Source organism: Rutilus rutilus, assembly GCF_951802725.1.
Source record: "Rutilus rutilus genome assembly, chromosome: 18".
NCBI classification, from domain to species: Eukaryota; Metazoa; Chordata; class Actinopteri; order Cypriniformes; family Leuciscidae; genus Rutilus; species Rutilus rutilus.
Genome location: NC_140231.1, coordinates 33,154,033 through 33,179,747, shown reverse-complemented (window position 1 = coordinate 33,179,747; position 25,715 = coordinate 33,154,033). Strand labels below are relative to the sequence as shown.

At 39.1% G+C, this 25,715-nt stretch overlaps 2 protein-coding genes across 2 annotated transcripts in view; both read right to left on the bottom strand.

The window, feature by feature from the left end:
- Positions 1 to 8,881: 8,881 nt before the first annotated feature.
- Positions 8,882 to 22,344, bottom strand: LOC311277877 (uncharacterized protein). Its single transcript, XM_084388349.1, has 6 exons — positions 21,806 to 22,344; positions 12,371 to 12,466; positions 12,052 to 12,282; positions 11,922 to 11,944; positions 11,571 to 11,686; positions 8,882 to 11,485 (listed from the first exon to the last, which is right to left on the bottom strand). The coding sequence occupies exons 1-6, from the start codon at positions 22,205 to 22,207 to the stop codon at positions 9,885 to 9,887; spliced, it is 2,469 nt and encodes an 822-aa protein (XP_084244475.1). The 5' UTR covers positions 22,208 to 22,344; the 3' UTR covers positions 8,882 to 9,884.
- A 403-nt stretch (positions 22,345 to 22,747) lies between these two features.
- Positions 22,748 to 25,715, bottom strand: part of LOC311277686 (E3 ubiquitin-protein ligase TRIM35-like) — a gene marked incomplete at its 3' end in the record, with an annotated part of 38,359 nt that continues 35,391 nt past the window's right edge. The window contains exon 7 of the mRNA XM_084388056.1: positions 22,748 to 22,771. Coding sequence (XP_084244182.1) covers positions 22,748 to 22,771 — 24 coding nt within the window. The remainder of the gene's footprint in view (positions 22,772 to 25,715) is intronic.

Genomic DNA, 25,715 nt, shown 5'->3' with positions numbered 1-25,715 from the left:
AAAACACATGAACGCGCTCTGCAGAATTAGAATTAGAATCAGAAAGAGCTTTATTGCCATGTTTACACACACAATGAATTTGTTTTGGTGACAGAAGCAGTGCAGTGCAGAAGACAAGTACAGGCATAGTGTAGACAAACATAGGAATTACACAAAAATAAAATATAACACAATAATATAAGGAAAAATCTAAATAATGCAACATAGTAAAAGATATATATATATATATATATAAAATCTAAAAATTTATATAAAAAATTAAATATGTATAAAAACATGATGAATTTCAATCCCCCAAAGATTTGAATGATTTATCTATTAAAGTCATTTCTATTGATTGTTTTGAAATAAAAGAAGAGAAAAGTATTAAAAGTTAGCCTGGGTTTCCCCATACTGCCTTGCTCGCAGCGCGATTCTATTCACGCTGCTAGGCAGTCTGGACACCATGGGACAATTTTTCCCCTGAAAAAGGGAACCAATCACAGAACGGGGAGGGAGCAGCAAGATGATGACGACACCGAAGCAGTTTGTTTATATCAGACTCGACGTTACCTTCTACCCTCATGTTTATCTTTCACAAACGGTAATATTCGCTAAACGCCATCGTGTACAAATAAATCTTTGACCCATCGTCTTTTTCCTCGTCGAATTTCTCTCACTCTACATACGTCATCTGGTATAATTGAAGCGATTGGCTATGAGCTACATACAGGCGCATTTGATAGACATTCATAGCGCCCAATAAACGGCTCTGGGCATTCGTAAACCACGCCTCAAATACGAGAAAATGCGCACGTAGTTCCCAGACCAAAGGCTTGTTCGACTTCATGCAGCTCTGTGCAGACCGATCGGTGGCTGACTTGAAGCAGTGCATGCCGGTTAGAAATTTTGTCCGACTTGATCCAGCGCCGACGCCACGTGACTGTGACGTATGCCATCAAAGTATCGCGAGAGCGATTCGAGAGTAGCCGGAGAACTCAGCCAGCGCAGCTTCTCAAGAGCGACTGCACTGGGCTGCAGGAGCTCTGATGACGACACAGCTGTTCCACGATTGGCCAAATCCATTGCATGACAACGATCACATGTGTTGCGTGTTTATTCAAACACCTTTAGTTCCTCTAAAGCGCACAAATCAGTTTTTTATAACAGTAAACACTCTTTTCATGTAGTTGTGATGTTATATTGTGTCATGTTTATCAAAGTAAAACTGATTAAAAAACGTAGACTCCACTTCATTGATAGTAGCTTATGTTGAACTTTATTCTTGTTCAAACAGACGCTGTGTGAAGCAGGACATACATAAAGTATTGAATGAAAATGTCTCTGAAACATTATTTGGCAAATATTGCATTTATTTCACTTCAGCTGTGGTAAAGTATGCAAACACCACGTGAGCGGTCACTACGGGAACCAGAAAGTGTCCGACTTCACATCTCCGTTTGCAGCTCCTCCCCGCCTGCACGCGGCTACTCTCGCCGATCGGATACATCCAGCCGCAGCCGATGTCGAACACACCTCAAGTCTCAATGAGACTTGGTCTGACGTTAGCCAGGCTAATTAAAAGTGTACATTTTCATCAAACTTAAAAACCAAGTTTGTGTATTACAAAGTACACTGTTTTACTGTAGTAATAGAAACTTTATAAGGGTCTGGAATTTGATGATGTGAAATTGAAGTGTTAATGTTGTTTCAGCATTTGTACTTCAGATTGTAACATTGATGTTAACATTACATTTGTTGTATTTTTAGCATTAAATGAGGCTGCAAATATGATGTTGAACCAACATTATTGTAATATTAATTTCATGACATTCCAACAGATTTGTTTTTCACGTTCATTTGTTCATTTATTTTCGGACAACTGGGAACTGGATCTCATAACTGTCATGCTCGGCTTTTCAAAGAAGCCCCTAAGGGGGCATTTACGGGCCTTTGCCCCCCAGAAATGAGTTCCTGGTCTAATTTAATTTTCTTTTTCTTGCTTTGTCCCCAAGAAATGAGTTAATTGTCTAATTACATTTTCATTTTCTTTCTTTGCTCCCAAGAAATGAGTTACTGGTCTAATTTCATTTTCTTTTTCTTTCTTTGCTCCCAAGAAATGAGTTACTGGTCTAATTTCATTTTCTTTTTCTTGCTTGCGCATCTTGCTGTTGATGTGATCGCTGAGGGTGTTTTCTTTTTTCTTGAAGATAATGACCATCTCAAATTTCAAATGAATTGATCTAGTCAAGTGAAATCGAGATAATTAAATCCAAAAGATCTAATCTCATTGGCTGGATCGAATGTGACTTCTTATCTCCTTGGCCAGTTTACATGTCAGTCAGTTCTACTGGACTCAGTGGGCGGGGCTTGTCGGGAGTGAATGATAACTCATGTTTGTCACACATTTAGATGCAGAGAGCAGAAATGATTTTAATGCGCATTATAACTCAGTGATGATCAGTACAAGGTATGATAATAGAGGGATGATGACTTTACTGTGAGAATCAATTAAATGATTTTGTCTTTAGTAGATAAACACACACTCTAAAAACTCCTGGGTTATTTCTTCAACCCATTTTCTGGGTTATTTGTGTTGGGTTAAAATTATGGGTTATTTTTGCAGAGAGTAAACATTTTCTGGGTTATAGGGCTAATATTTTGACCCAATTCATGGGTTGTTTGGGTTTCTGGGTTATTTTTCAAAGAGTAACCCATGTTCTGGGTTATAGGGTTGGCTTTATCTCTCTCTCTCACCCGCAGTTGTTCTGGAATTTTCTCACACAACAGTCGTTTGAAATAACCGTCGCTTTCGCGCTCGATCCGTTTTGGCCTGTGCTTCATCGGTGCAACTTCATCTATATTCAAGGTAAGAGAGTATTTTCAGTGTTGATGTAATGTAAACTTTTCTGTGTCCATGTCTAGTCAGGTTCGAATCTTCAAGATTGTGTAACCCTGTAGGCATTTTTGAGGAAAAGTTGTTATACCACATTTTTAGAAAGTTCAATGTCTCCTGAATAAGGATCCACCGTATAACATTGAAATAAGGGTCCCATTTTCTTGTAATTGTTATTGAAACAATAGGTGCATTATTCACAGCCGAAACACTACAGGTGGATAGGGTAAAATTTTTAAGTTATAGATATCACCATAAAACCTTTCCAGTTTTTCACTTACATAGAGACAGACATTTTTTGTATTACAAGTTTTCTGAAATGTCATGTTTACATATGCAAATGAGGCATACCAATATATATATTATAATATAATTCGAGGGGCAGGCATACCAGTACGCGGTTCTCCCTTTCGGGCCCTGTCTCCTCGCGTCTTCACGAAGGTTGTCGAGGCAGCCCTTGTTCCTCTCGACGACTGGCTGATCCTAGCTCACTCTCGAGACAAGGTTTGTGAACACAGGGACCTAGTGCTCCGGCACCTAGCTTGTCTGGGCCTTCGGGTCAACTGGGAGAAGAGCAAACTCTGCTCCGTGCAGAGGATCTCTTTTCTCGGTATGGAAATCGACTCGGTCGCCATGTGCGCGCAGCTTACGAGCGAGCACGCGCAGTCACTGCTAACTTGCCTTCGTCAGTTCGAGGGCAAGAGTGCGGTTCCAGTGAAACTATTTCAGAGGCTCCTGGGGCATATGGCATCCGCAGCCGCAGTAACGTCGCTCGGTTTGCTTCATATGAGACCGCTTCGCGATCAAGTCCCGAGGTGGGCATGGCAACACGGCACGCTCCGAGTCCCAGCGCCTTTGGCATGTCAATTGCCTCGAGTTGCAGGCTGTACGTCTCGCCCTGCACCGCTTCTGTGCGTTGCTCAGGGGTCAGCACGTATTAGTCCGATCAGACAATACCGCCACAGTAGCGTACATCAACCGACAAGGTGGTCTGCGCTCCCATCGTATGTCGCAACTCGCCCGCCACCTCCTCATATGGAGTCAGAAGCATCTGAGGTCGCCTGGAGACCGGGAGACCTGAACCGTGCAGCCGATCTGTCTCGGTTTCGGCCTCTCGCTGGAGAATGGAGACTCCATCCCCAGTCGGTTCAGCTGATTTGGGATCAGTTCGGGGACGCACAGGTAGATCTGTTTGCCTCCCACGACTCGTCCCACTGCGACCTGTTTTATTCTCTGACCGAGGGCACGCTCGGCACGGATGCACTGGCGCACAGCTGGCCGCGGGGCCTCTGCAAGTGTGCGTTTCCCCCAGTGAGCCTTCTTGCGCAGCCTTTGCGCAAGATCAGGGAGGACGAGGAGCAGGTAATTTTGGTTGCCCCGTATTGGCACAACCGCACCTGGTTCCAAGAACTAGTACTCCTCGCGACAGCACCTCCCTGGCCAATTCCTCTGAGAAATAACCTGCTTTCTCAGGGACAGGGCACCCTATGGCACCCTCGTCCCGATCTTTGAAATCTCCATGTGTGGTTCCTGGACGGGACGAGGCAGGTTTGAGTACCCTACCACCAGCGGTGGTGGCTACCATCACTTCCGCTAGAGCATCGTCCACGAGACATGCCTATGCGTTGAAGTGGAACCTCTTCGTCAACTGGCGTTCTTCTAAACTTCAAGAACCCACGAAAGGCCCGATCAGTGTCGTGCTTTCCTTCCTGCAAGAAGGGTTGGAGCGAAGGCTGTCTCCCTCCACCCTGAAAGTGTATGGTGCCGCCATTGCCACACATCATGATGCAGTTGATGGTAAGTCCATTGGAAAGCACGACCTGATCATCAGTTTCCTGAGAGGAGCGAGGAGACTGAATCCTCCTCGCCCTCCTCTCGTTCCCTCTTGGGACCTCTCAGTGGTTTTAACTGCTCTGCAGAGTGCTCCCTTTGAGCCTCTGCAATCAGTGGAGCTTAAGTTCCTGTCAATGAAGACAGTGCTCCTGGTTGCATTGGCCTCCATCAAGAGGGTAGGGGACCTGCAGGCATTTTCGGTTGACAAAGCGTGCCTGGAATTTGGACCGGCTAACTCTTACGTGATCCTGAGATCCACCCCACCCTTTCGAGACCAGGTGGTGATCCACCACACCCTTTCGAGACCAGGTGGTGAACCTGCAAGCGCTGCCCTCGGAGGAGGCAGACCCAGCCTTGGCACTGCTCTGTCCAGTACGCACCCTCCATGCTTATGTAGACAGAACGCAGTGTTTCAGGACCTCAGACCAGCTCTTTGTCTGTCGTGGTGGGAAGCTGAAGGGAAAGGCTCTCTCCAAGCAAAGGTTGTCTCACTAGATAGTGGACGCCATTGCTTTGGCTTACCAGCAGCAAGGTCAACCATGCCCCCTTGGTGTGACGGCCCACTCCACCCGGAGTGTGGCATCCTCTTGGGCTCTAGCGCATGGCGCCTCGCTAACAGACATCTGTAGAGCTGCAGGCTGGGCGACACCTAACACGGCCTCTGGGTGACCCCCACATGTGTAGTCCACTGTAAGCCTCTCTGAGCATGTGTCTTTCCCTCGGCAAGCCACCTTTCCACCCCTGGGTTTGAAATATTCCACCTGCGGCTGGACACCCCAGTGATTCTCAATATGCAGCCCCCTGGGGTCATGTGTATTCCAAGTTCCCCCCTTCGGGCTGGGCATAATTGCATATTTCCACTGATATATGCTTCCCAGTGTACCACCTTGGTACCTTGGCATAATTCCAGCAGCCATTAAAAACTGTCCCTTTCATGTTAATGTTGTTTTTTCATTGTTTACATGTTTAAATATTCTGATAATGCATAGTTTAGTTATAATATTTAATGTTTAAACTGCAATAAATGCATTAAAACGTTTTTTTTTTTTGGCAGCCATTTTGTTTTTATTGTTTATGCCAAAACAGTGATGTTTACAACTTGTTATACGGCAGAAATGGATTCAGCACCTAAAAATCATATAGAAACAACACTTGAAGTACTTTTCCTCAAAAATGCCTACTGCATCTTATCCAGGGCTATTTATCTATTTTGGGACTCGACTAGTCCCTGTTGCTAGTTTATCTAGGGTGACCATATTCCAGGTCATGTCCGGCCGGGATTTCGAGATCGCCCAAAATATCCGCGATTCGGCTTTTGCTTTCTCGTCGCCATTCATTTTGTTTACATGTACACCTTTTGATTCAGTAGTACTGAATTAATTCCGATTGGTTAATCTGAATGTAGTGTTTACATGAACGCTAAACAAGTGATCGGTTGATGTGCGTGTAAGCATTGCTAAGAAAATTCCTGTGTTTTCGTCTCGATCGGGATCCGTGTGAATCAGAATGCATGACCTGCAAAGCTGGCACGTACGTGTCAGTGTCAAATAACGTAATAATGTAAACATAATGAATGGTGACTGTAGAAAGCAAAAGACGAATCCCGAGCATTTTGGGCGATCTCGAAATCCTGGCCAGATATGTCCGGGTAAAACAGGACGTATGGTCACCCTAGTTTATCACCATTTGCTAAAAAAAATACGTTGAGACTAGCGTTAGCCGTGGTAATTCTGTGGTTGGCATGTAACGTTAGCCGTGGCTATCACGACAACATCTATTCTAGGACAACTCGAGGTAACGTTATCATCACACACCGGACGCGATTTTGAACACGGTCCTGAGCCGTTGCTGGGTGTCGCGCATAGATATATACACTATGGGTGCTTCTCAATTCTTATTTGTGCATCCTCGTTTCCTCTCCTCGCTTCCTTTCCTCGCGTCTCAGCTCCGCCCCCTGTAGGATGCGAGGGAAGGCTGCAAGGAAAAGACACGAGGACGGAGGAATCGAATGAAAGCTTTTTTTATACATTGGAATCCTTGATCACTCGAGCGTCACTTCATCGCGTCATCAGCAGCGCTCAGAGGATCTGCCCTCGTGTTGTTGAAATTTGTTTATTTAAGAAATTCATAATAAATAAAAATAAAGAAAAATACCCTGTTGAAATATGTGAGATGTGTGGTTTATATAAACTGCAAAAGTAAAGTATAAATCAAAATTATTGTGACCGATGTGAAGGGGGAGGAGAATTTATACGTGCGTCACGTTTTAGTCGATAAAACTCTTCCGCATAGGATACACCTGTGTATCCTCGCTCATGACTCCTCTGGAAGCCTCCTCACTCCTCGATCCTCGTCTCCTCGCGGTGCAATTAGAGAATTGAGATGTCCTTCAAGATGGCTGTGCTCGATCGGTTTCCGGGTCATAGGATGGAGGACGGAGGAGAGAGGAGACGAGGAGGGATATTGAGAAGCAGCCATTATATGTATATATCTATGGGTGTCGCGGACAGACGCCGGATGGCGCCGCCGGTGTGTGTACACTCATAGAGAATAATGTGTTCGGATTTTAAAGACGCGGCACTGCGCGTCCGGTGTGTGAGCCCCTTGAGAGACTGCACGTCCGGTGAGCGATACCTCGAGTTGTCCTAGAGACGCGACGCGGCGCTTCTCGTCCGGTGTGCAAACCCCATAGCCGCGGCTACAGAGCGACGAGGCAATACAATAGTTGAGTTATGTTTTCCAGCTGCGCCGTGCTTATCATATTATACAGTGCTCTACTGGCTGAAGTAGTGAGAGTTAAAGAAGCGGGTCAAGTCTTCAAATTGTTGCTAACCTCTATATTGCTATGTTTTCTCCAGGTCATCTTGAATGGACAGTTTTGTCGCTGATAAGCTAACTGAGTGGCAGCTGTCTGAGCTGACAGAATTTTAGAGGTGAGCATTTTACTCTTATTGCCCTTATATCATCATCTCTCTATACCTACATTTTTTTAAATAAGACTTAAATGTGTCAGTGCAAGATTTTGTTGTGCCTTGTCTTTAAGCTGTTATGCATAAGAATGGGCAAGATATTCACCTTTGCATTAATGTCATTACACTTTTTAATGAAAGAAAAGATGTAATTCACACAAAATGGGTAACGTTAATGCTGCAAAAGAACCACATTAGTTAACTAGCAATTTGGGCCACGTAAAAAAAAAAAAAAAAAAAAAAGCCACTGCATTCCCTTAAAAGTGATTATTTGTTAGCTTGATAATGAAAGAGTGTCTGGTGAGTGGTTCACAATTGTCTCAACTTATTAACAATACTCATGTTGTCTTGTTTTCTGTCTTTCAGATGAAGACATAGATGAGGAGGCATTTCTTCTCTTTGATGAGGACACTATCAAAAATCTTGTCCCCAAAGTTGACCCCAGGCTTGAATTCCTGAGGCTCTTCTGAGAATTGTTGTTTATTTTTCTATTTTTTATTTCTAATATTGTTATTACAGTGTGACCTAAAATAAATACGAAAATAAACATGTCCAAGTGTGTGTTTTTTCATATAGATTTTAATTTAATGCAAAAAAATGTAAAAGTGCTTGAAGTGTGTAATATAATGTAAAACAAAGTTTTATTTTCTGAAATAAGGCATACTGGGATAGTGACCCAAGTTAGGTTATTTTTGACCCAACTCCTGGGTTAAAAAAGGATCAACTAATTTTTGGGTTATTTCTACCCAGATGTTGGGTTTTTTAAACCTAACATTTGGGTCAGGTATTTAACCCAGAATTTGGGTCAAAAAGCATAACCCAATTTTCTGAGTTGAAATAACCCATAAATTAGTTGGTCCCTTTTTAACCCAGGAGTTGGGTCAAAAATAACCCATTATGGGTTATTTTGACCCAGGAGTTTTTAGAGTGCATTTTCACTGACATACCTGATCTGATGTTCATCATAATACAGAAAATATTTAAATATATTTAAATCAGAATACACATTTAGTCTATAAGTTTACTATTGAGATGTTTATCTATATTAATAGTATTAGGAATATATTTAACAATTGAATTTATTAAAAAAAGAATAAATACATAGGAAATTTCATGAACAAATATAGCATTATAGAATCATTACATATTAAAATGCAAATTAAGGTATGAAAAGGTCTGCATGTGGATCAAATACATTAAAAATACAAACAAAAATGTACTTGTTTGTTGTTTCTTTATTATTAACATAAAATATGATGGATAAAAACCAAATTACAAATATCAATTTATGACAGAACCCTAACCCCAATTTCATAATAACAATAATAAAATAGCCTGTTTGATTATTGTTTTGTAAGTTACAGAAAACAATGTTATAAATAATACAAAACACCCAAATTACATATGAAATTACTTTTCCTTTTTCTTGCTTCCCTCACCTGGATTCAAACGCTGACGTAAGTATTTTTCTCTTTCTTGAATACCACCTGAAATCAATCGGATTTTCTTCTTGGTGGAATTTCTTCTTCTGTTTTTGGCCCCTCCATCGATATCCCATCCAATACTGGTCTAATTTTTTGTTTTGTTTTTAGCCCCTCCATCGATATCCCATCCAATACTGGTCTAATTTTTTGTTTTGTTTTTAGCCCCTCCATCGATATCCCATCCAATACTGGTCTAATTTTTGTTTTTGTTTTTGGCCCCTCCATCGATATCACATCCAATACTGGTCTAATTTTTTGTTTTTAGCCCCTCCATCGATATCCCATCCAATACTGGTCTAATTTTTGTTTTTGTTTTTAGCCCCTCCATCGATATCCCATCCAATACTGGTCTAATTTCTTTTTTTGTTTTTAGCCCCTCCATCGATATCCCATCCAATACTGGTCTAATTTCTTTTTTTGTTTTTAGCCCCTCCATCGATATCCCATCCAATACTGGTCTAATTTCTTTTTTTGTTTTTAGCCCCTCCATCGATATCCCATCCAATACTGGTCTAATTTCTTTTTTTGTTTTTAGCCCCTCCATCGATATCCCATCCAATACTGGTCTAATTTCTTTTTTTGTTTTTAGCCCCTCCATCGATATCCCATCCAATACTGGTCTAATTTTTTGTTTTGTTTTTAGCCCCTCCATCGATATCACATCCAATACTGGTCTAATTTTTTGTTTTTAGCCCCTCCATCGATATCACATCCAATACTGGTCTAATTTTTTGTTTTTAGCCCCTCCATCGATATCCCATCCAATACTGGTCTAATTTCTTTTTTTGTTTTTAGCCCCTCCATCGATATCCCATCCAATACTGGTCTAATTTTTTGTTTTGTTTTTAGCCCCTCCATCGATATCACATCCAATACTGGTATAATTTCTTTTTTTGTTTTTGGCCCCTCCATCGATATCACATCCAATACTGGTATCATTTCTTTTTTTGTTTTTGGCCCCTCCATCGATATCACATCCAATACTGGTATCATTTCTTTTTTTGTTTTTAGCCCCTCCATCGATATCACATCCAATACTGGTATCATTTCTTTTTTTGTTTTTGGCCCCTCCATCGATATCACATCCAATACTGGTATCATTTCTTTTTTTGTTTTTGGCCCCTCCATCGATATCACATCCAATACTGGTCTAATTTTTTGTTTTGTTTTTAGCCCCTCCATCGATATCACATCCAATACTGGTCTAATTTCTTTTTTTGTTTTTAGCCCCTCCATCGATATCCCATCCAATACTGGTCTAATTTCTTTTTTTGTTTTTAGCCCCTCCATCGATATCCCATCCAATACTGGTCTAATTTCTTTTTTTGTTTTTGGCCCCTCCATCGATATCACATCCAATACTGGTCTAATTTCTTTTTTTGTTTTTGGCCCCTCCATCGATATCACATCCAATACTGGTATCATTTCTTTTTTTGTTTTTGGCCCCTCCATCGATATCACATCCAATACTGGTATCATTTCTTTTTTTGTTTTTGGCCCCTCCATCGATATCACATCCAATACTGGTATCATTTCTTTTTTTGTTTTTAGCCCCTCCATCGATATCACATCCAATACTGGTATCATTTCTTTTTTTGTTTTTAGCCCCTCCATCGATATCACATCCAATACTGGTATCATTTCTTTTTTTGTTTTTGGCCCCTCCATCGATATCACATCCAATACTGGTCTAATTTTTTGTTTTGTTTTTAGCCCCTCCATCGATATCACATCCAATACTGGTATCATTTCTTTTTTTGTTTTTGGCCCCTCCATCGATATCACATCCAATACTGGTCTAATTTCTTTTTTTGTTTTTAGCCCCTCCATCGATATCCCATCCAATACTGGTCTAATTTCTTTTTTTGTTTTTGGCCCCTCCATCGATATCACATCCAATACTGGTATCATTTCTTTTTTTGTTTTTAGCCCCTCCATCGATATCACATCCAATACTGGTCTAATTTCTTTTTTTGTTTTTGGCCCCTCCATCGATATCACATCCAATACTGGTCTAATTTTTTGTTTTGTTTTTAGCCCCTCCATCGATATCACATCCAATACTGGTATCATTTCTTTTTTTGTTTTTAGCCCCTCCATCGATATCCCATCCAATACTGGTCTAATTTTTTGTTTTGTTTTTAGCCCCTCCATCGATATCCCATCCAATACTGGTCTAATTTCTTTTTTTGTTTTTAGCCCCTCCATCGATATCACATCCAATACTGGTCTAATTTCTTTTTTTGTTTTTAGCCCCTCCATCGATATCACATCCAATACTGGTATAATTTCTTTTTTTTGTTCGCTTGCGATGTTGTCTGAAGCTGAAGAGAGAGAACAGATACACACTCATATACACACATTAAGACAAATAACCACAGAAGTCATTGCTGCGTCTGTCCTACTCACTTTCAACAACATTGTCCTGCATCTTCTGTAAGACATTGAGCTTCAGGTTGGTCAGGTGATCTGTGAAAGTGATCGTCACACTTGGACTGAGGTCTGGATCTGGAATATATTGGGTTCTGAAACAACAGTCAAGAGTCAGAGATGCTGATGATTCAGTGTGGTTCTATATAGAACTCTAGGGTTCTTGACTCAATTTTAAAAGAAACCTTTATGCCAAAAAGTTTCTAAGGAGAAATGTCGGTAACATTTTATTTTACAGTGTCAAAAAAAGTAAACTGGTATTTTACTTTTTTAAAAGTAAAAAAGTGTGATGATCTGAGTTCAGAAGCACAGAGACAAACAAACACAAACCTTTGCAATGTGGCCTCAAAGCCCTGTAAAGAAAAATAAAGAAATTAAGTTATTCAGCAAAACTTAATTTGGTCTAAATCTCTGAAATTGACATTCATATCATTGGAGAATAATGAAGATTCATTGACACCTGCAGGAATGAAACATCTTCAGCCTTCATCTGCTCCTCGATGTCTCTGATTGTGATTCTGAGAGATGAAATCTGTTTGCTCATCTCTTCAATCTTCTTCTTCATCATCTGACTCCTCTTCTCCTCTTCCTCTCTCAGCGCTGTTATTCTGGCCGCTTCTTCATCATGTAGAAACTGGTGAAGTTCCTCAAACTCTTCTTTAATCTGAGTCTCAGTGCTTTGAGCGTGAAACTGAAATGAAACACAATATTGGCCAAACTAGATCTACATCAGTATCTACACTTCCAGAATTGCATTAATCACATTATTTATTTCAAACCTTGATATCTTCTTCAGTTTTACACAGATTCTGTTCACGATTCACAGATGTTCTCAGTTCCTTCTGTAAGCGTTCCAGTGAAGCTTTGAGTATCTCCTGGAAGAAAACAACAAAAACAGTGTTTATTGATAAAATATTTTATTTTGGAATTTTTGTGACAGTGGAGGGAATGGATTTGAGCTGACAGATGCATTTAAAACATTTTTACAAATTAATCTGATGTACTAAACTGATATGTTAAAAGCAAACATTAGATCATTTAGTGGTAGTGACTAAAGAATTTTTTTTTTTTAAATTCATACCAGTTAAACGTATTTCTCTCTCAAATTCTTATTGCTGTATGCAGAAATATTTTACTCATTATCTATAATGTAAAGAGAACTCAAAAATTAAAGAGTTAGATAAAAAAAAAAAAAACGCAGTGAATTTTATTAACAGAATAAACAAAAATGAACATACATGAAAAAAACAGCTGGTTCAGAAGTACAGGTGAAAATGAACTCAAAATGAACTGAAGTTCAGATGAGAATGAACACAGAATGAACAAGACATTAGACATTATTTCTAATCCAAGAGGAAGAAAGATTAGTACAACGCTTGAATAATAAAGGAATCGACATGACACAACATTACACACAATTTTATGAAGTCATCCCACACAGGGCTCGAAGCCACTATCTCTGGGTCAGATGCCTGTCACTCATCTCATTGCGTTACTGGGAAGTTGTGTTTTTGCCAAGATGCAGAAGGTCCATAGTTCAAGTGAGAAGCAACTCAAAATGAAGGATTTTTATATAAATTTGCTGCATGTTGTACTTATTGTGTTCCTTCACATATAGACAAAAATAAAGAAGTGTGAAGTCCGCACACTGACGTTAACTGCTTCCAAATGGATTTATTTAACTTTAACAAGGCAACGTTTCGACCCTCAGGTCTTCATCAGGCACAATATCAATGTGAAGTAAAAACAACCTTAAATAGACACAGGTGATCACCCTAATTGGGCACACACACACAAAAACATGTAACAAGTACAGATCATGTGACAAGTACAGATCATGTGACAAGTACAGATCATGTTAAAGAAAAAAAAAAAAGAAAAAAAAAATATATATAATAATAATAATAAAATATAATAATAATTAAGTCTATTCACTATTATTTACTATTTCTATAGTTTACTATTTCTTTAGTGAATAGACTTAATTATTATTATATTTTATATATATATATTTTTTTTTTTTTCTTTAACATGATCTGTACTTGTCACATGATCTGTACTTGTCACATGATCTGTACTTGTTACATGTTTTTGTGTGTGTGTGCCCAATTAGGGTGATCACCTGTGTCTATTTAAGGTTGTTTTTACTTCACATTGATATTGTGCCTGATGAAGACCTGAGGGTCGAAACGTTGCCTTGTTAAAGTTAAATAAATCCATTTGGAAGCAGTTAACGTCAGTGTGCGGACTTCACACTTCTTTATTTTTGTTTATATCACTCAGTTGTCCTGCACCTGAGCCCAATCTGGGTGTTTGGGATGTGCACACCAGCTTTGTGTTTTTGATCCTTCACATATAGACACCATGTCTGGTTATGTTATGAGCCGGAGTTATTTGTCATTTACTCATTGATTCCATTCTGTCCTGTGTATTGTCTGCATAGGTGCATGTGCTTGTTTGTGTTGCAGGTGGGCGGTATCTGGTGATAATTTGTTGGACGCTGCGATTGGTTCTCCTCTACACCTGATCCAGATATAAGGACCGCCCCAAACACTCAACAGGGCCGACTATTGTGCCATTGTTGATTGTTACCACTTTGCTATTGTTTGTATCATCGTCTATGTTAGTGTGTCATATCTGAGAGTTTGTGAGTGTTTATTTGAGATTTTGCTGTGAGTGTTTATTTGGAGATTGTGTCTGTGATTTTGAACCTCTGTTTATCCTTGTTAACTGACCCACGCCTGTTTGACTACGATTTTGGATTCTGCTTTGCATTGTTTGCTACGGACTTTACATTAATCTCCTGTAAATATTTGTATATATTTTTGCCAAATTAAGGAAGGTAGGGGGTTTGACGCCATTTTGTTTTGTATATCTTTTCACATTGTTTTTGGTTTAGGGAGGTAGGTAAGTTTAAATTGTATTTTGTTTTCTTTTGTTTTAGGAATTGTAGATGTTATACAAAAAGATTGTTTTTGTTTGTTATTTTGGCCTTGTCTGCCCCTGACGCTTAAACCCTTTTGGAATTAAACACTTGTTATCTTCGATATCTCTCTGGTGGTGAAACTCATTCCTTTTCCTGTTATGGCTGACCCCTAGTGGTCGTAACAAACAGAAGCAACTTTTGCACCACTTCTGGCCACAGTACCTCTTGCGGTTTGGGCATGTGCCACACAGGATTTGAACCCACGACCATAATGTTTCGGGGCTCGTGGCACGTGGTTTAGCAGCTCGCGCCACTCAGAGGACGCTGTTGCCAAATTTAGCATGGCCCCTCAGATCATGGTTTGATGAAGCGTACCAATTTTTGTTTCGACTGGTCAAACTTTGGCTGAGATACAGCTGAATATCTGAACCAATTAGTTTGCGACACCATAACTATGAACAATGATGATTAAAAAAAATCTGTTCAGTCATTTCTGTGCGGCTCAGTCCAAAGATCATCTGAGCCAATTTTTGTAAGAATTGGACAAAATTTGAAGGAGATTTGATCCATGTTCCCTCACTGGTATTAAAAAGCAAACACAGCCAGCAAAATAGCCTGTTCCGTTCAGTGCTAGCTGTTAGCCAGTCATAGCGGTTGTAGTTAAGCCGGGTGCAAACTGTGCAATTTTGGCCACGATTTGGCTGTGTGAGACAAATTTTGCAAATCCTAAAAGATCCTTGGCTAAAATCTGAAGTCTTTGATCATTAGTTTGACATGTTCACAGATAGCCGATTAATGACCCTTGCGATAAAATTTGACTTCTGACGAAATTCTGGCAGTGTCAGATGATTAGCCTCACAGTCCTGCAGTGTAACTTCTCCTACGGCCGTCAAATTTAGAGGTCGACCGATATGGTTTTTTTCAGGCCGATGCCGATGCCGATGCAGATCTTTTGAAATCCGGGTCGGCCGATGGCCGATAAATGCTGCCGATTTATTTTGGCCGATATTTGGCCGATTATGTGCTTGTTTTTAACCTCTATTTGAAAGATAAAATGTAACACAAATAATTACTTAAGATAGACAAAATTTCTCAACAAAAACATTTATTGAACACTTTACCAATCTGCACTTGTACAAAAGACAAAAAGAACTTGAGATATGTTTGGTAATTGTACCTGAATGAATTGAAAATTAATTTGCTACTAATTTCAGATTAATATATTTGTTTTCCTTAACATTTTAATTAACAGTAACTTAAACACTTTGCAGTTTGAATGATGTCCTGATAAACAAAATGACAGAGTATGTTTTTATGTTTCCAGTTTCCACTGTTCGATCGCGCCCGCGCCTCACACACACGCGCGCGCGTTTGCACACAAGTAAACACTTTGCGACTTTAAACACGTGACTTTTCGATCTCGATCGCGCCCGCGCCTCTCTCTCTCTCTCTCACACACACACACACACAACATATTCCAGCATTGCAATCTTTCTACTAGTGAATGCTGGTTGACCACACTAATCCTAAAATATTAGCAGATTTTTATCTTTTAAAAACAAAATTGCTGTAACTACATAATACATTCACATGTCAGTGTATTATATAAATATGGTAAATCAATGCATTTATTGACTACAAATTACCCACAATCACTTCTGTCTATCTACTTCCTGGAACTATCTCAAGTCTGCAGTACTCATGTAACAATCAAGCATTTTTAACTTTCGTTATCCAACTATCTCTATGGCTGTGGTGTAGAGTTACATTCAAGCTATTCAAAAGCATAAATAAAAAAAATATAGGAACACAATTTAAAGATGTAATTTTGGTGATCAAAGATGAGTTTTAAAGCCCATGTTGCAGGTTAACCACCACTGTCGATTAATGGGTACATAAATCACTCAAGATATGTTTATCATTTTTAAAATGTCTCAAAAATGGTCTTAAAGACCAGTTTTTTATGTTTTTGGTATTAACGTTTTTTTTTTTACGCAATTCGGTGATGACATCACGTTGGGGAGAAGTGGAGGAAAGGTAGCCTCAGCCTGTAACTATGGAGAATGAGTGGAGAGTTGGTGAAGTGTCGTGGTGAGTTGCTATCATTTAGCAACGCAGCAATGAGCACTGGAGCTAGTCTACGAGCAGCAGTGCACAATAACGACACATATATTTTTTTACTGTCATTGAATAGCACCGAGTGAAAAATCAACGTTTTCTTTATATCTAGTGGCAGTGATCATGACGTTAGTTCAGATAAGTACCGGTAACCTTTGTCATAGTGTCGTAGTACTGGTAAACTTTGTCTTTGTCATCTAAAAATAGAAGGCATCATGCTAGCTATATGGGCGTTTCTAAGCGTTTATCTCTTCCTCCGGTGAAAATGTTGTTGCAAACGCAGCCGGCGCGTGTCTGTCGCTGTGTTTGGCAGGTGCTTGTGTGGGCGGTGCCGTCCCATGGAAACTGCGTTGGAAAGCTTGTGCTGTAGGGAAGCGAGTGCGTTTTGGTCGCTGGTCGAGGAGCTCACCCCGCGACCAGGGGCCTGTACCATGAAGGTAGCTGGACAAACTCGGGGTTACAGGATTGGTTTTGAGTTGACAAAACCAAATCGATGCAATCGGGCTTTGATCCTCAAGCTATGATTACTCCACACGTGCGTGCACATAAAAGAGTGACGTCGACACTGAACAACTAATCGCGGGTAGTAGAGCGAGAGCGATATATTTTTCCGCGGAGGACCAAGAGATAGTCATTCATAATTACGATGAATTAAAATATGTATTTCAAGCTCGAAACAATACGGTCTCTGCGGCCAAAGCAAGAGAAGACTGTTGGAGAAAGATTGCTGATTGTTAATGCGTAAGTTAAACAAATACGTTCTATATTTATGTAAAATTATGTATGTGTAGCCTATGTGTAATATAGCCTATAGCTTATTTTTATAATATATAAAAAATGTGCATGTACTAAGAAAGATTAATATTCATTGATTTTTAGATGCAACTCCAACTCCAAATGTTCTTGGCAGCAGATAAAGACAAAATATAAAAATATAATTCAAAGTGGTGAGTATTTACCACAACCTTTTATTACTTCTGTGAACATTTGATCACAAACACTTGTTTGCAGCAAACAGAAATAAAGAGTTAAATTCAGAAAACCAGAATATACTGTGGCGGAGGAGTTGGCTCTTAGTAGGCAATAAGGGATGGACGATTATGGATGGGATTACAGGTGCTGTACAATCTGACCCTGGTGCTGGCTCCTTTAAGTAAGTAACACTGGGTACGTGTGCAATACATTACTACTTTTTTGAATACGTTTTAAATATGGCTGACTGTATGTTCTGCAGTAGAGGGAAATACAGTGTCCCTGTTGAAGCCAGCACACACACACACAGTCTCCCACACAGAGGTCAGTATGCAGCAGACAGAACACCAGAAACATAACCTGCTTTACAACAGTTATGCTTTACATTGGCCTATTTTTATTTATTACTGTGGAGGAAATGAAGACACTCTGTCTGTGTGTTCTCAGACAGTTGCTGATGTGAATGCGCTGGGCTTTTTATTATGGCAAACATTTGAATGTGTGGCATAAAAAAGGGACGGGCACTTACACATCTCTTTTATTGTAGGACTTTTCACAACCTGCCCCAGAAACTGAGGCCTCTACCTCAATGGGCTTCAGAAGAAATGTGTAAGGATTTAAAACCCTTGACATAAATTACAGTCAGTCCTGTGTTTGTAGGAAGTCAAGGAACTTTTTGTGATTTGATGAGCCTCCAGAAAACTTGTAATGATAATGTTTGTGGTGGAATTATGTTTCAGGTGGAAACAGACTCAGTCAGGGCCCTTTACAAAAGGAGCCTTGAACTAGACTGCACACTAAAGGAGTCTTGAACTAGACTGTGAGCTGAGGAGGCTCCAAACAAAATCAAACAGCTGGATAAAACTGATCTCAGTATGTATAGTTATATAGTATATATAGTATAACTTATTTAACCAAGTAACACTTTAGTATGAATATTTATTAATGCAACTTTCTCTTGCTCTCTTTCTCCCTCCCATCCCACAAAACCATAAACAGTTTGAGACCTGTCTGCAGTTTCAATGTGCTTTTATTAAGTGTAATATTGTATGGTGATTAGGGCAGTCAAAATTGCTCAAAAATGAGTTCGAATATTCCCTCTAAAAAACACACGAATATTCAAACTATTCGAACATCTGTTTGCGCATTTTGTCAATGACGCGCATTACGCCAATAACAGGACAAATTAATACAAAGAGACATAAACTACTTGTATAGGTAGTTTATTTAAGTTTAAACATATTTGACAACGTATTACCTACACAAAAACAAGTAAATCACCTAATGGCCAAGACCGAAGACCTCACTCTCGCTCGCTCGCTCACTCGCACTCGCAGGCACTCTCTCTCTCTCTCTCGCCCTCACGCTCATGCTGCGACAGCTGCGTTCACACCAAACGCGAATAGAGCGTCTGGCGCGAGTGATTTAAATGTTAAGTCAATGTAAAGACGCGTTTACGCGCGTCTGGGGTTCTTGCGGCGCGAATGAGGCGTCACGCTCCCCGCCCGTCAATTTCGCTTCAAACTTTTGCTTTTGACGCGCGAATGGATTCAAAATGTTCAAGAGTCCAACTGGACGCGGTAGACGCGAATCCGACATTGAACGCTCCGAGCGAGCTGTGCTGTGGTAAACATAGAACTTTTCCTTGACATGAAACGGTAAATAATCAAACCAGTGGAAGCCTGCAGTGCATGGAACTGCTGTATCTAACCTACCTTATTAATGCAATATCTATTCAGTCAGTACAGTAGCCTACACTTTAGTAATGTTTCTGTTTTACATTAACGCCTTCTTCCAGTGACCTGTCCCCACTCGCAAAGCAGACAGCCGCGCCTCGCTACCGCGGGCGTTTTTCCACATTATTCGAATATTAATTTTCACATTCGAAATTCGTTTTTTAAAAACTATTCGAGTATATATTCGAATTTAGAATATTCGTTGACAGCCCTAATGGTGATTGCATCTACATCTGCACCAGCTGGGTGGTCAAGTGTGATCGGGTCAGTTTCATCGGGGAGAAGCTGGTTTTGTGGTGTTTCTCGCTCCTTTCTACTGGTGGCTATATTGTGCAGAATGGCACATGCAGCCACTATCTGTGATGCCCGCTCTGGTGACTCTGAAGCGCCGAACACAGTTGAAACGTGCCTTTAGGATGCCAAAGGTCATCTCTATCTTCACTCTGGTTTTACTGAGGGCCACATTGAAGCGGTGCTGTGGCCCTGTCTGAGGGTCATGATAGGGGGTTATTGTGTAGGTTTTTCTATCTCAGTTCAAACTAACAGTGTTTTGTACTGTACCAAATTTAACTTGCTTTCTTCAAAGCGCTGACACAACACAGACTCACGGAAAATTTGTGAGACAAGCACTGGAGCCAGGCCATTTGGCATCCAAACTTGATCATATGTTCATGACCACAAGTCGTCTGCAGATGAAATGTTTAGTAGATCATTGTTATATCTGTTAAAGTTACTATTAATTTAAAGATTCATCTCACAGAAAATAATCATCTCACATATTCACATCATCTCTGCCTGAACATTATGGCTGTGATAGGATTCCCTATTAACATAATCTGCCTCATGTTCCCCTAGAGCAGTGGAGATTGGAGCAATAGACTGCATACATGTTGCAATGACTCTAGGGAATCATATCATAAGATTAATAGATGAATAATAAAAAAGATTCAAAATAATTCTTAACATGTATTGTATAGTACATTTGTGAAATTTGCTTTTTTTTTAAAAAAAAGAACAAAAAAGTGTTCATGTGATGTCACCCTATCAATATATCTTACCGGCAATTTGATAAAAGCCCTCTTTTATGGACATGGTCGATAAATGTCCGGGGAACACTATTAATGAAACTTTTCATGTACTCCTGCAGAGTGAGGACCCTTGCGAATGGTTCGACAAACATATGTTTTCCCCCAGCTTCTGTGCGTCACCCACCATGCAAGTATGTACCACTTGCAAAAAAAACAAAAACGTAACGCAATACCATTTGCGGTACAGTAAGTGCATAAATGCGACGTGTTAAATTCTTTATGTGCGGCTCAAGAAGTTCGCAAAGATAAGAAATTCCTTCCGCGGAAAATCTGTATCTTTCATACAAGTAACTATCAGTTAAGGCAAGGGGATTTTGTCTGGCTAAAAACTCTTTCTCTACGAAGTGCTCGTCAAACAATTTGCGCTGAGAAGTCCACCGGATTTGGAAGAAAAGGTGAAGTCATTGTAACAGACACTGGGAATAAGTTACGTCACCTATATGTTTCTTTGCTCTCAGCTGATTGGTCAAACTTCAGTCTGAGATCTTAAATCCAGAACATAACCTGCCCCGGAGCAGGTTAGCCGTGCAGCGTAAGATACCATGGCAACGAACACCGATTAAAGCCGAGCTACTTTCATAGTACCTAATACCCAGGGTTGACGGAAACTAAGCTGAAACATAGCCGGCTAGCCACCTAAACCGGCTTCATGGTATAGGCCCCAGATGTCAATCTACCTACTATATATTTCTATCTATTTATCTATCTAGCTGCTAGCTATCTATGCTAACGTTATGCTACCTGGCTCTCTGCCTATCTCTGTCTCTATACTAGCCTATCTATCTATCTATCTATCTATCTATCTATCTATCTATATGTCTGTCTGTCTGTCTATCTATCTAGTCTATCTATCTATCTATCTATCTACAGTATATCTATGTATTTATCTATTTATCTATAATCTGCGCTATCTGAATACTCTCGTCTACTACTCGTCCTTCTAGTCATTCTCAATGCTCTCAAGGCGGGCTTTGGTAAATTGAATTCTCTCCCCAACGTGACGTAATGCAATGCATTGAGGGGGAAAGGAGAATCATTGCAAACCGCTGTAAGATAGTACCTACTTTTTCGTATTATATTCCGTTTTGTGATACCCAACAACATAAAATAATGGATAACAGTTTTTAATGTTTATTACCAACAAGCAAATTGCACAAATTCGTTGAAAAATTAACCCTGCAACACGGCCTTTAAGGGATAAAATATTGATTACAGGGGGACTAACAGTTAAAAGAAAGTCTGATTTCTTCCTGTGTAAATAAACCCACACGAGTATTTTTTTTTTTTTCAGTATTAGTTTGTCAAAGTGAAATTTTCTGTCAATAATTATTGATATTTGATTTAATCAAATGTTTTAAACATTATTTGTCTGACCTTATTATCCGCGACAGCTTCATCTACAGGACTGAATCTGTGGTTGGCGTGTTTTTTGGAGTCTCGACACACCACACACACGGGCTGTTGATCATCCAGACAGAAGAGTTTGAGCTTCTCTTTGTGAACACTGCAGACCGTTTCACCTTCAGATGAAGATTTCTGGCTTTTCTCCTGTTGAAAACTCTCACACAGGTTCCTCAAAGCCAAATTTACCAGAGGATGATCATTTGAAGATGTTCTTCGGCAAACCGGACATTCTTTAAATGTTTGATTTTCCCAAACCCTCTGAATACAGCTTGAACAAACACTGTGGCTACACGAAAGAATAACAGGGTTTACAAAAATGTCACAGCACACCGGACAAGTTAAATCCTCCTCAGCAAAAGATCTAGACGCCATTTTTAAGTTGCTTAGAATTAGAAATTAATCTCAAAGTTAAGTTTCACTTTCAGTCAAAGCTAGGGTAGGCGGTTTCAGAGAGGCTACCAATAGCAAGCTAGTCTTGAAAGCACCAGATCTCACACTCGCTTCAGAGCGTCTCCAAAGCCACGCCTCCAAAACACATGAACGCGCACTGCAGAATTAGAATCAGAATCAGAAAGAGCTTTATTGCCATGTATGTTTACACACACAATGAATTTGTTTTGGTGACAGAAGCTTCCAGTGCAGAAGACAAGTACAGGCATAGTGTAGACAAACATAGGAATTACACAAAAATAAAATATAACACAATAATATAAGGGAAAATCTAAATATTGCAACATAGTACAGTAAAAGATATATATATATATAAAATCTAAAAAATATATATATAAAAAAATATGTATAAAAACATGATGAATTTCAACCCCCCAAAGATTTGAATGATTTATCCATTAAAGTTTTTTGAAGAGCAAGTCATTTCTATTGATTGTTTTGAAATAAAAGAAGAGAAAAGGATTAAAAGTGTACATTTTCATCAAACTTAAAAACAAGTTTGTGTTTTACAAAGTACACTGTTTTATTGTAGTAACAGAAACTTTGTAAGGGTCTGGAATTTGATGATGTGAAATTGAAGTGTAGTTGAAATGTTAATGTTGTTTCAGCATTTGTACTTCAGATTGCAACACTGATTTACGCATTTGTTGTATTTTTAGCATTAAATGAGGCTGCACATATGATGTTGAACCAACATTATTGTAATATTAATTTCATGACATTCCAACAGATTTGTTTTTTCACGTTCATTTGTTCATTTATTTTCGGACAACTGGGAACTGGATCTCATAATTGTCATGCTCGGCTTTTCAAAGAAGCCCCTAAGGAGGGCATTTACAGGCCTTTGCCCCCCAGAAATGAGTTCCTAGTCTAATTTAATTTTCTTTTTCTTGCTTTGTCCCCAAGAAATGAGTTAATTGTCTAATTACATTTTCTTTTGCTTGCTTTGCTCCCGAGAAATGAGTTACTGCAATTTCATTTTCTTTTTCTTGCTTTGCCCCCAAGAAATGAGTCGATGGTCTAAATACATTTTCGTTTTCTTGCTTTGTCCCCCAGAAATTAATTAATTGTCTAATTTCATTTTCTTTTTCTTGCTTTGCCCCCAAGAAATGAGTTACTGGTCTAATTTCATTTTCATTTTCTTTCTTTGCCCCCAAGAAATGAGTTGCTGGTCTAATTTCATTTTCATTTTCTTTCTTTGCTCCCAAGAAATGAGTTACTGGTCTATTTTCATTTTCATTTTCTTTCTTTGCCCCCAAGAAATGAGTTACTGGTCTAATTTTATTTTCTTTCTTTGCTCCCAAGAAATGAGTTGCTGGTCTAATTTCATTTTCATTTTCTTTCTTTGCTCCCAAGAAATGAGTTACTGGTCTAATTTCATTTTCATTTTCTTTCTTTGCCCCCAAGAAATGAGTTACTGGTCTAATTTTATTTTCTTTCTTTGCTCCCAAGAAATGAGTTGCTGGTCTAATTTCATTTTCATTTTCTTTCTTTGCTCCCAAGAAATGAGTTACTGGTCTAATTTCATTTTCATTTTCTTTCTTTGCCCCCAAGAAATGAGTTACTGGTCTAATTTTATTTTCTTTCTTTGCTCCCAAGAAATGAGTTGCTGGTCTAATTTCATTTTCATTTTCTTTCTTTGCCCCCAAGAAATGAGTTACTCGTCTAATTTCATTTTCTTTCTTTGCTCCCAAGAAATGAGTTACTGGTCTATTTTCATTTTCTTTCTTTGCTCCCAAGAAATGAGTTGCTGGTCTAATTTCATTTTCATTTTCTTTCTTTGCCCCCAAGAAATGAGTTACTGGTCTAATTTCATTTTCTTTCTTTGCTCCCAAGAAATGAGTTACTGGTCTATTTTCATTTTCTTTCTTTGCTCCCAAGAAATGAGTTGCTGGTCTAATTTCATTTTCTTTCTTTGCTCCCAAGAAATGAGTTACTGGTCTAATTTAATTTTCTTTCTTTGCTCCCAAGAAATGAGTTACTGGTCTAATTTCATTTTCTTTCTTTGCTCCCAAGAAATGAGTTGCTGGTCTAATTTCATTTTCATTTTCTTTCTTTGCTCCCAAGAAATGAGTTACTGGTCTAATTTCATTTTCATTTTCTTTCTTTGCCCCCAAGAAATGAGTTACTGGTCTAATTTCATTTTCTTTCTTTGCTCCCAAGAAATGAGTTACTGGTCTAATTTCATTTTCTTTCTTTGCTCCCAAGAAATGAGTTGCTGGTCTAATTTCATTTTCATTTTCTTTCTTTGCCCCCAAGAAATGAGTTACTGGTCTAATTTCATTTTCTTTTTTTGCTCCCAAGAAATGAGTTACTGGTCTAATTTCATTTTCTTTCTTTGCTCCCAAGAAATGAGTTACTGGTCTAATTTCATTTTCTTTCTTTGCTCCCAAGAAATGAGTTACTGGTCTAATTTCATTTTCTTTCTTTGCTCCCAAGAAATGAGTTGCTGGTCTAATTTCATTTTCTTTCTTTGCTCCCAAGAAATGAGTTACTGGTCTAATTTCATTTTCTTTCTTTGCTCCCAAGAAATGAGTTACTGGTCTAATTTCATTTTCTTTCTTTGCTCCCAAGAAATGAGTTGCTGGTCTAATTTCATTTTCTTTCTTTGCTCCCAAGAAATGAGTTACTGGTCTAATTTCATTTTCTTTCTTTGCTCCCAAGAAATGAGTTGCTGGTCTAATTTCATTTTCATTTTCTTTCTTTGCCCCCAAGAAATGAGTTACTGGTCTAATTTCATTTTCATTTTCTTTCTTTGCCCCCAAGAAATGAGTTACTGGTCTAATTTCATTTTCTTTCTTTGCTCCCAAGAAATGAGTTACTGGTCTAATTTCATTTTCTTTCTTTGCTCCCAAGAAATGAGTTGCTGGTCTAATTTCATTTTCATTTTCTTTCTTTGCCCCCAAGAAATGAGTTACTGGTCTAATTTCATTTTCTTTCTTTGCTCCCAAGAAATGAGTTACTGGTCTAATTTCATTTTCTTTCTTTGCTCCCAAGAAATGAGTTACTGGTCTAATTTCATTTTCTTTCTTTGCTCCCAAGAAATGAGTTACTGGTCTAATTTCATTTTCTTTCTTTGCTCCCAAGAAATGAGTTGCTGGTCTAATTTCATTTTCTTTCTTTGCTCCCAAGAAATGAGTTACTGGTCTAATTTCATTTTCTTTCTTTGCTCCCAAGAAATGAGTTACTGGTCTAATTTCATTTTCTTTCTTTGCTCCCAAGAAATGAGTTGCTGGTCTAATTTCATTTTCATTTTCTTTCTTTGCCCCCAAGAAATGAGTTACTGGTCTAATTTCATTTTCTTTCTTTGCTCCCAAGAAATGAGTTACTGGTCTAATTTCATTTTCTTTCTTTGCTCCCAAGAAATGAGTTACTGGTCTAATTTCATTTTCTTTCTTTGCTCCCAAGAAATGAGTTACTGGTCTAATTT

Bases quoted from the DNA above. Each gene is read 5' to 3' on its own strand.
- LOC311277877 (XM_084388349.1), bottom strand. From the start codon at position 22,207: ATGGCGTCTAGATCTTTTGCTGAGGAGGATTTAACTTGTCCGGTGTGC. The intron at 12,467-21,805 runs GTCAGACAAATA...GTTTTCTTCCAG, and splicing joins AAGCTGTCGCGGATAATAAG to GAGATACTCAAAGCTTCACT. The intron at 11,687-11,921 runs GTTTGTGTTTGT...CTGTTGTTTCAG, and splicing joins TTTGAGGCCACATTGCAAAG to AACCCAATATATTCCAGATC.